The sequence below is a fragment of the Passer montanus genome, unplaced genomic scaffold, assembly GCF_014805655.1.
Source record: "Passer montanus isolate IOZ18808 unplaced genomic scaffold, ASM1480565v1 scaffold10, whole genome shotgun sequence".
Lineage (NCBI taxonomy): Eukaryota > Metazoa > Chordata > Aves > Passeriformes > Passeridae > Passer > Passer montanus.
The window spans coordinates 27,634,301-27,649,319 of NW_024356505.1; the positions used below are offsets into that span (position 1 = coordinate 27,634,301).

At 40.2% G+C, this 15,019-nt stretch overlaps 1 protein-coding gene across 2 annotated transcripts in view; it reads left to right on the top strand.

Annotated features, from left to right (window-relative positions):
- Nucleotides 1-15,019, top strand: part of GPR158 (G protein-coupled receptor 158) — a 190,023-nt gene that overhangs the window by 127,837 nt on the left and 47,167 nt on the right. For both annotated transcript variants that reach the window (XM_039712117.1, XM_039712108.1), the window contains exon 6: nt 8,197-8,306. In XM_039712117.1, coding sequence (XP_039568051.1) covers nt 8,197-8,306 — 110 coding nt within the window. The remainder of the gene's footprint in view (nt 1-8,196; nt 8,307-15,019) is intronic.

Here is a 15,019-nt window from a genome sequence, read left to right on the forward strand (position 1 = left end):
GGAAAGCATACTGTGCAATGCAGACTTCATTTTCTCTTCTGCCTTACATGGGACATGATTAAAACTAATAGATTCTTTTTTCAGCCTGGATTTTCCAGTGTTGGGTAGTTTGTTCATTGTGCTACACTTAGGCATGGTCTCAGTGGAACTTCTGAGCCTCTGATCTTATCCCTGTCTTGTACTGCTTCTACAGAAGCATCCAATAACCAGCAGTGGTCAAGAAGAACACCTTTCTTGGACAAACATTTGCCCCTAAGGTACTGGACATTCCACTTCCAGCACCTCAGTGCCTATAGCCCCTTAGACTGGGAGACCTCATACTTCCTGAAGGATCATGTTTTACCTGTTCATCACCACTCTCTGGGCCAGTAGCATTGAAATCTCTCCTTGTATTTGAGAAGTTTGCAGCTGAAGTTACATAGTTTATTCCATTGCACTGAAAAGCTAAGCATGGTCTCTGTGTTGGGAAATAGATGCAGAGAACATACATGATAATCCAGTGTTTCAAGGTGATTTCTATTTCTTCTCAGTTTCTCAGAGGGTTCCCACAGCAGTCTGGGGTGGAGGTCTAGTCCTCTTGGTGTAATACTTGTTTTTATGCTTTGTTTTTCCCCAAAGAGGGTGTAGCCTCAGAGGGTTCCCACAGCAGTCTGGGGTAGAGGTCTAGTCCTCTTGGTAATACTTGTTTTTATGCTTTGTTTTTCCCCAAAGAGGGTGTAGACCTGGTATGCAGTCTTTCTTTGTATCTCTTTTCTCCTGCTGGTTGTGAGTTGACACTTGGAGTACCCTTCAACCCTTAGCATTTATAACCAGTTCAGCCAGTGCATCAGTTCATGTCTCTCATAAGCCAATTAACTGTTTTGTGACAAAGTTTTATGCTTTATTAGGAAAAAGTCCTGTATCGCTCTTCTTTACTGTATGGGCCTTGTTGGGCATAAAAAGTCATTTGTTGTGATCAAATCTGAACACAGAGTGCAAGCATGTCTCTTTTTAAAGCTGTTGTGGATTATATGTTAGTTTTTTATTATTTGATTTTAGAATACTATTCATTAGACCAAAGGAAGTAGGAACAGTGAAGCTGGATCATTAGTAAGGCTTAAGCAAAGGCTAGAATTTACGGTGAATAAGTGCATTTTCAGGCCATGTGTTCAAGTCATTTATAAATAAATATTTCCAGAGCTGGTAGGATCTGTGGCATATCACTTTTTCTCTTTAAATTGGAGGAAATACATGACAGGATCTTGGAAATAAAATGGATGTTTCTATTCCTCAAAATAACCTATTCAGGGTGTCTTGTCAATAACTAATTGATATTTCCCTTATGAACACGGGAAGGGAAAAAAAAAGAGGGAAAATAATTGAAGATACATCTGTAAAAAGACATTCTAAGTATGCAGTCTTTTGTCAAACCAGAACAATCTTGAAGGTTCTGTTTGCTTAATCTCCAGTTAAATCTCTCAGGGGGCTAAATGATCTCCATGGTAAAATATGTATTCCATAAAGAACTTTAGAGACCTATTGTTACTGCCTGATGGAGATGAATCCATAGTGTAATAAAACCTAGTGACAGCAGAGCATTCTGATGAAAAATGAAGTTGAAGTCTGCCCTTTTATTTTACACTGGTGCTGGTGGCTATGTGCTTATACTGAGTCATGGTCTTCCAAAAGACTTTACAGGCAAGACATGTCTTTGCTGAAACACAGACGGGGGTTTAATATGTATTAATAGATATTGTACAATAGGCAATGAAAGAAACACCGGTATCTACAGCTGAAAATATAGTGGGAGGGAAAAGAAGATTTCAGCAGGCAGAATTTCAAGCTGGACTTTGTGTGGGTGATGAGGAAAAATTTGTCTTCTTTTATGAAGAAAACCCAGAAGATCTTACTTAAATGGCTGCAAGGATTTTGCTTGTGACATGCATCTTATCTGAAATGCATTTCCCCCAGCAGCAAAGTGCTTCCAGTGCTGCATACTGGGAGGTTGATTCAGTTCCAATTCAGAGGCAAGAATAAAACCTACTGAGTATTTACTGTGGTTTTGTGCAGCAAATGTATGCTTTACAGAGGCACTTGAGCTAATGATCCAGTGCAGCTCTGCTTCAAAATTGTGATTTGCAAGGATAGCAGGGTTTGATGGTACTGTGTGCTCACAAGCCTATTATAGTAAGATATAATGTCTTAAAAAGCACATGTGGTTTAAAAAAAAGGGATGGAAATGGAAGGAAATGTTCTTACATAATTAGGCTAAGTATATATTCAGCTGTTATCATACCTCTAAGATGTTGTGTGTAGCTGCACCGGAAATGTTTGTGGATAGCACAGGGCTGGATGAGGAGCTGTGCCTTCGCTCATATTTAAGCAGATGATCTGAGCTGTGACTCATGTTTCGAGCAGTGGTGCCCATAGTGTGCAGAGGCTCATGAATGCCTTCATTCACCCCATCTGCTGAGATGGCACTGTGCCCACACAGAAGAGGATCGGTCCCTTTCCTAGGAAGCGTAGTGCCAGACTGTCGTGAGTTTGGATGGCAAGCTTATCTAACATTGCAAACAGCATCTCTGCTGCAGGAAATCCCTTCTCAGTGTTAGGACTGAGGCATTAATAGGTGCCTTGATGTACCCTGGAGGATATTTGATGTGTTGGAAGGAACTACTGAAACGTGGCAGAAGGAGGAAGGCTGCCCATCCCTCAGCACGGCAGGACACTGAGAGGAAGTGTCTGATGGCTTGCTGCATAGCAGAATTGCCTAGAGACAGCCCTAGACAGCTGTTGCAGTCAGGCAAGGACAGATGGTGTTGGGCAGTGGAACAGATCATATGGATCTCTTCACAGTATCTCCTAGATGCTTGTTAATGGAATTAGCCCAAATGGTATTATCTTGAATGGCTGTGTCTTGTCCTGCATTGAACTGTGCAGAGTACTTGGAGAAAATTCTGAAGTTCAATTTTAAAAAGTAGATAGTTTTCCTGTAAAGTTCTTTGGTTTCAGTGAGCACAATTTAAGATGAATTTGGTTATTTGCAAATGAGAAAAAAATTATTACTTTTGCATCACTTTTGTCTAAAGTGGGTGACTTGTACCTCAGATCCATCAGCAAATGATGCTGGTATTCAAATTTTAAACTCTGACTTTCATTTCCATCCATACAACATGGATAACATCTCTGTCCACAGCGCTAGGAATTAGATTATCCTTAAAGTTCCATTCCAGCCTAAACCTTAGTATGATTCTACAACAAGGGCAAAAAAAAGAGCTAAAAAATTTTGAACACTTAGGGATTTTTGGAGTTAAGGTCCTGCTCAATTTTTTTCCTGTTTAGTTTTAGGATTTTTAGCACTGGCAATACATGTATTTTTTAAAGCTCTTTGGCTTCTGGTCTGTTAGACATTATGGTGCTGCCCATTTCCTCTCAATGTGAAGTATAGCAATTTGATGATTGTAGAGGAAGATGAGTATTTGATCTATTTGTGTGACTTGTACGGCTTAAGAATTGAAGTAAAAAGTACTTGTCTTAAATACATTACAAAATTGTTACAGCTGGCTATAAAGTGCTTGCCTTAGTCCTCCTAATACAGATTATTAATTGACATATATTGAAGCAAATTCCCTAAAATAAATGCTGTAGTGCCTTTCTAGTCAATGGAGATGTGTACTTGAAGCCTTTAGGCCAAGCTCTTGTCCAAGTAGCTGAACTTTCTCAAGGTACTTGTTTTTATCCGTGGGTTATCTGTGGAACTTGCATTAGTAGGTCTGATTTACTAGACCCCCCAAAACAGTGTAGCAAGAAATTATATATTTGATTTAGGCAGAGTGAATCCCAGTCACTGCACCGTGGGGAGGTGCACAGCATTAGTGTTTTTGCCTGCATCTGGTGCCAAGGTCAAGGGCAGAGTTAACCATCTTTTAATGTGCACAGTAAAATTAACCTGAAACTGCATTTTGCAATGCACAGTTTTTCTCACTATTAATATTATAGGGCTGTAATAAGGTGGATTTTTTTTAAGAATCTTTCTAAATACTGTTTATCTTTTAAGAAACAATGCCATTGAGCCTATAAAACTCATTAATTCCTTTTTGTGTGTGTGTGTGTGGACAAACTGTTATGTTTTTGAATGTTCAGATGTTCTGTGTTAGTTTTCTTTGCACTTTTACTTTCCTACCTGTCCTGATGAGGAAAGTTTGCTCTCATGTGTGGGGTGCTTTTATTGACTTCAGCTGTTGTGTTTAGAGTGTGTGTGTGTCTGTTCATCATGTCAGATGAATAGCTGAGCTGGCTGATCGCTGTGTCAGCAGGCTAAGTCCCTCTTCCCTGTCTGTAATTCTCCAGCTCTAAACACACTTGACAGCTAGCTGGTGACCTTAGGAAGTCTTTTCATCTCTGACTCCACAAGTGGTAGCGTGACTACTGGAACAATGTTTTGGCAAGGATAGTAATAGCTTAAGCCACATTGAGTTTAAAAGCAAACATCTAAATGCATTTGTCCAAATGACAAAGACAAGTCACAGTTCAGGAAGTCTCATGCACAGCTGCAGTAACTGGGACATGAGCAGCCACTGTTGGGCTTATCTTCTTCTGGTTTCCAAATAATTTTCCCCAGATCTCTTTGTTTAAGTTGCAGAAGCTGATGTCTAGTGTTTAAGTGGATGCCAGGAGCTGGCAAAACTGAGGATAACACATTTCTTTATGTACAGTAAAGATGTTTTGTTCCATCCATCAGCAAAACATCCCAGCATTTTAAAGAAGATCATGGTCGATTGCATCAGAAGTGCAAAAATAGAAAATGAAGTATTGTCAGATTTTTAGTGGGTAGAGTAGTCTTTTAGAACTGATGGATTCCCTTGTTCTGCTGAGAGCAGCCTCGATGTGTGGGTGTATCTGGTGCTCATCCTAAGAGCCTCACTTGGAGCCCAGCAACCTTTTGCTGCACATTTGTTGTCACTTGAAGAAGACTTAGCTCTGGGCATAACAGTAGGAAGTGGGGGTTTTGATAAGGTAGAAGAGGCTGCTGTGAAACAAACCCAAGACTTCTCTGTGTTATGCTCCTCTTTTTTTTTTTTTTTTTTTTGGTTTTGTTTGGTTTTGGGGGGTTTTTTCTTCTCTGTGTTATGTTCCTCTTTTTTTTTTTTTGTTTGGTTTGGTTTTGTTGTTGCTTTTTGTTTGGTTTTGTAGGGGGTTTTTTGGCTTTGTTTTGGTTATTTTCTTTTGGTTTGGTGCAGGTTTTTTTGGGGTTTTTTTGGCTTTGTTTTGGTTATTTTCTTTTGGTTTGGTGCGGGTTTTTTTGTTGTGGGGTTTTTTTTTTGAGGGTTTTTGTTTGTTTGTTTTTTTTTCTAGGGAGAGTGAGGGTTGGAGTGCAGCAGTCATATTTTGGATCAGGTTCTTTGCAAGAATTGTATGCCACTTGCATTGAAAAGTTGAACAAGGCTTCCAGGGCAGTGTTTCTGTAGCCCCTTGGCTCCAATCCATTAAAGATTGTTCATTTTAAAAATTGTTCCTCTAAAATTCATGGTGCTTATAAGAGACATAATTCTGACAAGAGCTTAGAGAGAGAAGTCACTTGAACATCCTGGTGAGCCCTGATGGGAATGACATATGCTTAGAATAGCCTTCTGCAATGCCTAAGAAGAAAGCAAAATGTACATATTCCAATTCTGGCTCTTCAAAGCCTGGGTCCATGACAGACCATGTGCAAGAATAGTAGAAATGGACACTGGCCCTTGTGAAGGCACTGTTACAGTTCATCATTAAACACAGGAAGATCCAAAAGAGACTCAAGCTTGAATGAAGTCTTACTTCTGCAGTATCCTTCCCCACTGGGTGAAGGAGCAGTTAAAATGTGTCCATTTCAAATGGGAAAATGAGAACAGTTTTCTCCACCAGTGTCTTGTCTCTGCAGCCTTCCCAGTGAGCTGTCACGCCAGCTCACACCAGGCTGCATTTGAAGTGGTGGTTTCTTGGTTGATATGAGGCCAAATGCCTCAGCTGCTCATAAAAATGATTCAATGCAAATCAATGAGATTTTCTAGACACATGCAGTTAATGTTTCGACAAGCAGCAGCAGATGAAATTGCTGTGTCAGATTGTATGGCAAAGAGAGCTGTAGCCCTTGTTCAGAAAATTCTATGCCTGGAGAGTTTTCAGACCTTCCCATTTCAATTATCTGAAAAATTCTGCTTTCAAATCAACTTTGGAATGTTCAGAGTCTTTGTATGCCAGTCTTTTTTTGACATTGATTTACTTGTTTAGAAGAATCAAAGATGAAACATGGTGTTTTCTACCCCCCAGCAAACCTCAGGAGACAAGTTACTGCTACAGACTTTGCTCAGGTTCTGCAACTGTCCTAATCTATATAACTGTATATTAGGATAAGAGGTCATTGCTGCCATTCAGGTCTTTCTGAGAAACTTTTTGCTGGATGCTGTGTTTGCCCAAGCATGGTCATGCATATGTGGATGCATTTTGGCTTTCCAGCTGGTTTTGCAAGGAGAAAAGCTGCTGCCTTTCCTACATGGACAGTTTGTCAGAATCCCAGAAAATGTCTACATTGAAGCATGTCAAATCAGAAGAAAGTTTTTCACCTAAAGGATAGTTGGGCAGTGGAACAGGCTCCCCAGGGCAGTTGGTCACAGCACTAGCCTGACTGAGTTCAAGAAGCATTTGGACAATATCTCAGGCACATGGTGCATTTCTTGGGGTGTCCTATGCAGTGCCAGTAGTTGGACTTGATGATCTTTGTGGGTCCCTTATAACTCAGTACCTTCTGTCAGTCCAATAACAGTGAAAAAAGCAGCTTGAATTTTGCAGCACAGTTTGATTCAGCAAATCAAATTTTTAAAAGGAATAGTTTGATTCTGCTGTATAAAAAAGCATTCCAGTGAAGCACAGCAGCTTCCATCTCTCTCAGCCCACGTCTGCCATTTTTGCCCCCACTCTCTAAAGAAGTCTATGTCACCCAAAGGATGTAGTCCTGGGCTTTTGGCCAATATCCTGAACTTGAATTCCCACGCAGAAGAGCATTTACTTAGGAAAATAATATGTGGCAGCCAGTAGGCACAATACTACCTCTGCTGCCAGAATGTACTGACTGTAAATGAAGCTGTGACAGATGGCCTGAAATGTTTCAGCGCTTTATTTCTCTAGACCAGGATTACCTAATTAATTTTTACTATGGTGCACTGGGTTGTTTTACCAGGTTCTGGTCTGACACATTGAATGCATGGGATCTAAGTTTGCTGGACTAAGCAGGGTCTACATGTGGGGTAGGGGCCGTTTTCCAACAAATCCCTGGGACAGCAGGCTCCTGGTGGGACCAGATGAGGGAGAAGAAATATGGGATCAGCCCTCAGGACACCAGGAACAAGGTCTGCTGGAATGAGAAGAAATGGACTCCTGATTCAAATTGTGACTGAATTTACTGAGCAATCCTGTTTTAGAGAAGAGTAGTATTTTACTTGATAGTGAAGCTTCTATATGCACTATACCTACAGAAGTAGCTTTCTTTTACTGCTTATGGAGTGTTGTTCTTGTGCATGGTCCTTGGTAGACAGGGCATGGTAGGACATTTTTTTATTGTGGTTAGAGAAATGCATAGGTGAACAAAAAGGTTATTTTCCTTAAGAAAGTTGTGATGCACAGGCAGATTTGATATAGCTTAGGTGAAATATATGGGGAAGAAAGAGTTAAATGTGTCATTAAATATTTCATATGTTGCATAGAAAGAGGCCAGTGCAATCATTTTTAGTTTGGTAGAGAAAAATGAGCAGCTATCATTTTGCTAGGTTTATTAGGAGTGACTTTGAAGTGTAACCTAGTAAATACAGCCTATCAAACCGGAATTAAACCAGCTGCATATTACTTGAATTGCTCAAGGAAAAAGTCCTTGTCTGTTCTATCCTCCTCTCTGGGTACATGTTTTCACTCAGTTAAGAAAAGTCAGTGGAATTGCATTTAAAAGTGTTGTCACTTCACAGTCTGTCACAGGGCTTTTGCCAGCTCCCTTCAAAAAGGAGTTGGTGCCTAGAACTGTGCCAGCTGGTTGATCTGATCATCCCGATGCTTTACTAGAAAATCTAAATATACAGCAGTACGAGCTGAAATGTGTCTGCTGTCCTGTTTTGCAACTATTCTGCATTTGAATGAAGAACTACTTTCTCATGGAAGCAGTACTGAAGCTCTCTCTATCTTTCTGTTCTATAGGTTGTCATTTTGTATTTTGAGCCAAGTATATTTCGCTGTGTTCTCCTAAGATGGGTTCGTCTTCTGGGCTTTGCTACTGTTTATGGAACTGTGACACTCAAGCTGCACAGGTATTTCACATATTAATTTCCATATCTGTGGGAGTATGTGCAATATGTGTGGGTACTTAGATGGAAGAACTGCAAATATTATCATAAACAAGTGCCGTTTCTGATTTTAAACCCACCGTGTATTTCTCCTCAATTTTGCTGCTCAAATTATATGCTACTAATCTGAGTTGAGAGCTATGAATGCTGACAGGATTTGATAAAAAATATGTATACATTAACTGTTAAATTGTGCAAGAATCCCTTTTCAAAGGAGGTGAATGTGTTTTCCTTGAATATAGAAAATACAGAAGTATTCATAGAGTGTTCAAAAGCTTCTCTGTGAAGTGTTCATAGAGAGATGCTTTTGAAGAGTTTAGACACAGCAATGGTGGGTAAAGCAGTGTGTGTACTTAGTGTGTTTTCATATGGCTCTTATGTCAAGGGCTGTTTTCTTCAGGCAATCATAGCAGACAAGCTACACACTCACAAGCATCAGTACCTGTCAGCAAAAATATGAGGCAGATTCTGGGTTCCGTGGGGTTGTCAGTGCATTCACATGTGACTCAGAGATTTAAGATTTAGAGGCCCAACTTAAATTCCCACTTCAACAGTCCCCTTAAAAATGGAAGCCTTTTCTGTGTATGCTGGAAAAAATCCTTCTTTAAACTTTAATGAAAAAAATTACTGATACATTCTGTAAGTATTCAAGCAAAGAGATAAGCAGTATATTGATACTTGAACATATTGGATGGAGTATGGTCACTCATCTTTTTATCTTCATTTCATTACTGTGTTGGCATGTTAGATAGAGGAAGTTTGATATTATGCTTATAAACTGAATGAGAACTAAAAATATCTTGTCTTTCCTGATGCATTATTGACTTGTCACATATTATGTGGAAACCCCTGTTTTCCCATTAAAACAGAGCTCCTTCTTGCAGCTCCCTTTAATTTGTGTTCCTAGTTGCAAGTGTGCACTTAGGCTAGTAAACTGTAATTGTAAAATGCTGTGCCTGGCCACATCTTTGCATTGAAAATGACCAAGAAAATTCCACACGCCCATAGTGTTTTCTGGGATGAACAATTTCTGATGCAAAAAGTAAAACAAGTAGAGCAGTAGAGAAGAGAGGGAGCTGGTGACTTTGCTTGGATGCTTTGTTATCTATAGCTCAGATAGATAAAAAGCCTGAGACTGTGGGTGGCTCATGTTGTCACTGCAGTTCTGCTATCCTAACAGATTCTTTATATGATTGTACATGATATGAGGAAGCAGCTATCCTGACAGGACAATTGATCTTCCATTCATATTAAATGAGGATAGGTTGCAAAATTGGGCAGAAAAGTCTTCTGCTTTGCTCATTCAGCTTTTTGGTGTTACTTAGCACCTGTGCTGACAGGGTCAACAAAACAGACAAAATTGAATAAGAAGCCAAGAATACACTACATCCTCATCCTTGATCATCACAAAGCAAGGAAGGATAGCAGCAGACTGGACTTCATCAATGGGACAGTAACCTGAAGGCTGAGGGAAGTGATTATTCTCCTTTACTCATACCATATCTGCAATGATGTGTCCAGATATCAGTGAACTTAGACGAGTTAGTGAAAGGCCATCAAAATGGGCTTTGAGCACCACATCAAAAAGGCCATCAAAATGGTTGGGGCTTTGAGCACTGGTCCTGCAAAGAGGGGTTGAGATAGCAGGGCTTGTTCAGCATGAAGAAAATGTAGCATTGGAGGGACCTAACATGGGCTATCCAACACCTACAGGGAGGTGAAGCCAGGTTCTTTACAGCAGTGTATAGCAGGAGAACAAAAGACTGACAAATTTAAATAGGAGATTTCAACTTTACACAATATGAATGAATATCAGGGGCAATGTTAAATGAGGAAAGCATTTTCAGTGTCATTGCTTAAGCAGTGCAGCTGGTTGCTCATGGGGTTATGAATTTCCATACTTGGAGGTTTTCAAGACCCAACTGGATAAAGCCCTGAACAACCTGGTCTGGATTCCCTGTTAGTCCTGCTGTGAGAATTGGCTGCCCTTCTGAATAATTCTGTATTTCTTTGTGTAACACAAAGAGGGAAAAAAACTATTTAGTATGTTAATCTAGAAAGGGAAAAAAACTATTTAGTATGTTAATCTAGAATTACTTTGTCTAGGAGTCTATCTTTTATTTTCTACCCAGATATCCTGACCATTTCTTTCCTACATTAGTAATATTCTGGTCTTTTTTGGTTGTGAAATCTCAGTCCCAGAGTGTGCCTTGCAAAAGACTGAGTCAAGTTAGATATATATTTTATTATACACATTCACAGCAGTTATGCTGTTAGAAACAATGTGATGTTAATAGAAATTTGGTAGAAAATTTTGGCAGATCTAATTTAATCCACAAGTCGTACAAGGTTGAGGAATGGCTTATTGCAGACGTGACAGATACTCCTGACAAGCACTGGTTCCCTCCTGCAGTTAGGCTGTGCCCTGCCTGGGGGAAGAACCAATTGCCAGCAAGGAACCTGTGATTTTTCTGAGTTAAATGGGAAAACCAATATTGTGTAAAGGTAACTGTTACGGATAATGAGAAAGTCTAATGCTATAGTTCTCAACAAATGAGATGCTTTGAGTAGCAATGGAGCGTGAAGGTTAACCAAAGCCAGGTAGGAGTCACTGGACACGCCTGGGGTTTTTGTAGCTTTTAAAATTTTCCTGTAGCTCCTCACTTCCTGAGGAGTTCTCAGAGGTTTTGTTAGGGTCAAGCATCAAGGGGAAATCAGAAGAGAAGTCAAAAGCAGATGCTTAAGGAAGAGTAAAAGAACAGGGAAGTCATGTACTGATTCATTCTTGGAACACCTGTCACAGACAATTTCTACAGTGCCTCATCCTTAATTGCCTCTTTCTTATTCACTGTGCATTTTTTAAATAACGAGCTGATGTTTATGGGGGTGGAAGGATAGGGGCATGGAAATGAGCTTAATTTAAGAAATCTAGCTGAAGAGCTATGAACATAAAATACAATACTTTCCTTAACAATGACTTTTTCAAAACAATTCTCTCAAGAAATAATAATGTTTCAAATTTAACCTTTTGGGTTTAAAGGACCTGATGTGGCACCTTTCAGTATATTTCTGTAACTGAAGACTCTCTGTGTCCTTTCTCAAGCCCTGTGTTTTATGAACAGGTTATCTCATTACTATTAATATTGTGCGAACTTCTGTCACCTCCATGTCAGGATTGATACAGAATCCTTAATTCTGGACTAAAGTGTAAGAATGAAACAAAGTAACATACATACATACAGACAAATGTATCCACTTATGTGTGTATACATAGGATAGTTTTCAGATATTTTAGGAAAAGGAAACTCAGGAATGGGGTCTCTAGTTTATGGGAATCTCCATTTCTGATATTAGTAAGAGAAAAAATGGAAAGTGGGAAAGTGAGGAGGATGAGAAGGTATGGGGAAGGTGATGTTTCAGGTATGAGAAACATGACAATGACATAATGCACACTTTTTTGTAAGCAGTGATGGTGGGATGGGAGTATTAGTGGAAGGACAAGATGTTAACACTATGATGCAATTCTGCATTTTATCTAAATGCTGTGCTGAGATTATATTGCTGTGCTTTGCCATCTGGTACAGTTGAAGCAAGTAGTGGACCTTCCTACAGGTTTTGGAGGTGGTAAAGAAAGGAGTAGAAAACCAGTGTGGGTAGTGTGTGCTTGTTTAGAGGCATGTTTTAGTGGGGGACATGGATTAGTGACTCATTTGGCAGTGTTAGGTTTATGGGTGGACTTGATGATCTCAAGGGTCTTTTCCAGCGTAAACAATCCAATGATTCTGTGTTTCTCTGGGTTGTGATTCAATATCTTACTGAAGAGGAGACTCATGCCAGCAGAGAGCCCAAAGAAGATGTCAGTTTGCTTGTTTAAGCATCAGTGGCGAGGACATGGTGTCCTGTTCCAGCCAGGACAGGGTTAAAGTTGGCCACATCAGCCAGGAGGGGCACAGCCAGGACCCAGGGTTATTGGATATGCCTCACACCATGTGCAGGGGGAACCAAGGGCGGGGTGGGTGGCACATGGGGACCACTTGCCTGTGAATCATTCGCCTAACTTGTGCACTCTGGTTTTAGTATTGCTTGTTGTTTCTTTTCTTATTTCATTGCTGTTTTGCTAAATTGTTCTTATCCTGTGATTTTTACCTTTTTGTGCTTACACTTCTTCTCTTCATCCTGCCACAGGGGGAGGTGGGAGGAAGTGAGCAAGCAGCATGTGGTCTGGGGTCTTACAGTGGGAACACTAAATTTGGGAATACCATTCCTAACCACAACACATGGCATATATGACCTCCCCTAGGTCAGCTGGGGCTGGGAAAGAGGATACAGATGACCTTGTCTAAAAGTGTCTGGTGGGAATGTGGTGCAGAAAGGGGCAGAAGGTACCGTGGCAGCTGGAACCTGTATGGCTGGATTGTTGCATGGCCAATATTTCACAGGTCATAGGGCCGGTGGGTGACAGTTCCATAGTGCCAATACGCCACTACCCAGTGGATCCATGGAATGGAACACTAGTGGTGAAGCACTGCAGAGAGAAGTTTTGTCTCGGAGGAGTGGTTACTGTGTAACTCAAATTGGCAAGCAAAGTGAGATGAGCATCATCTGTAACATTGAACAACCCTGTTTTTTGAAATGGTTCAGGCCCTCATGGTTTGGTTGGTTAAGCACTCAAAAAAAGTAGAGGATTTACTTCCTGTTGAATTATCCTTTTTTTCTTGTGGAAGGTGAGAGTGAAATGCCTTTAGACAGATGCATTCACTGTTGGAATTTGCCACTGGATGTGGTCCATAGTGATTTCTGTAGTTGTTGTTACCTCACATAAAAGGAGGAAAAATTGTTTTCAAGGCAGATGTTACTGTTGCAGAAATGGAGTGTACAGAGTTCTGGTCTGATACTGCCTTGTTGAATTGCCATTGCTTGGGATTTTACTGCTTTAACTGCAGTAAAAACCCATTGCTTGGGTTTTTACTACTTTAACTTGACTCACAGGATTTCAGTCTATTTGCAATACAGGAAAAGGAGTAGGTCAAGCTGTAGAGATTTTTACACTATAGGGCTTTCTATAACTATTCCAACCATTTTTCCGTCTCTTTCCTAGAAGTGGCATGTTTTGGCACCTGATGTTGTATGGACTGAATCCTACAAATCTTTGTGAAAAATGGTTTTGGGGCAGAAAACAGACCTTATCCATGGTCCCACAGAGCAAAGGCTGAAACCCACAGCACCAGCAGGTCTGGTCTGCCCTGGGTGGTCAGTGGATACACTGTGCTGGTGGCTCCCACACTGTGCCTCAGGCCTGGCTGCTGGAGAAAATAGCAGAGAAATTAGGGTTTTAGGGGCTGGGTACAGAGTGAAAGAGTGGGGGATGCAGGCTAGGGAGGGAGAAAGCTGGGCTTGCTGAAAAAGTGTCTGCATGTACAGTAGGAGTTCATAAGGAATGAAGTTTCACTAATTATGCCAGTCATGGAAAAATCTGTTTTCTTGTTAGCATGCCTTAACCGAATTAATTAATTTCATGAGTATAATTCATGCCTCATGTCTGCTGCAAACCTTTTCTACTTTGTTTACTTGTTTTTATGGTATACAACAAAACAGGGATTTAGACAGTAAACCCCATATGGCATTCTTGCATGATGCACATTCAAAATGCAATTCTTATGGTTGCAGTTCTTCTAGATTAAATGAGTCGCATTCTGTTGCACTGTGGCTTTTTTTCTCAATAAAACCTACATTATTAAAATCCTATTTAGTTCTTTTGTATCCCTGCCATTCTCAAGCAATAACTAGCCTTAACTAGACAGTATAGTGGTTCAGTTTCATATTTCTAAATAAAATATCTACTTTCTTATGTATAAACTAGCAAAATGTAGCAGTGCTGTTAAAAAAACACAGTGAAGAATTAATCTTGATGGAGCACCATGTAGAAATGGGACTAATAAATGTTATCTTAAGCAAGAAAATCAGCAGCATGTAATGTATTTAAGATTAATAGGGCACTGGGATCCTAGAAAATATTCTCATCCATATTCCTATTAATATTTAATTTGTATAAATTGTTGTAGATGCAGCTGTTCAGTTCCATGGGCTGGTGTTTTAATCACCTTAATGTAGCAAACATTCTGCTATATCATAGCAGACTGAGTTTGGCTAGGAAAGTTCAAAGAGAAGATAAAGAAATTATCTGGTGTTTTAATATTCAATTACAGTGTTGTCATGATTAGAAAGAAACCAGCAGTGGGTTGGAAGGCACTTTGTAATGATCCACAGGTATCACAAGACCTCTCAGATGTCTTTTGATGGCATGCAAGAGCACCCTGGCAGAAAAAGGACTGGTTTTGCACATCAGGTTAACATGATAGCAGAAGGGCTTCAGAGCTGTAACTGGAACCTGTCCTTTCCAAGGATATCCAAGTCCAGGACCTCCCTCAGGTAGAAAAACTTTGTGCTGTGAGGCAATACCTTCCATGCAGATGTGCATTTGTGCATGCATTTGCAATGCCAGTAATAATAGCTCCACAGACTGGTTTTTCTTATTATGGGAAGGATGGAATTGGTCAGTGGAACTAGGTATCTTTGCTGGGTGGGATTATTGCATAAAAGAAAAACCAGGCATTACACTGCAGTACTGGAAAAAGCTATTTGTGGAGGAGCAGGATGAGGGAGTGAAGGATGTGACT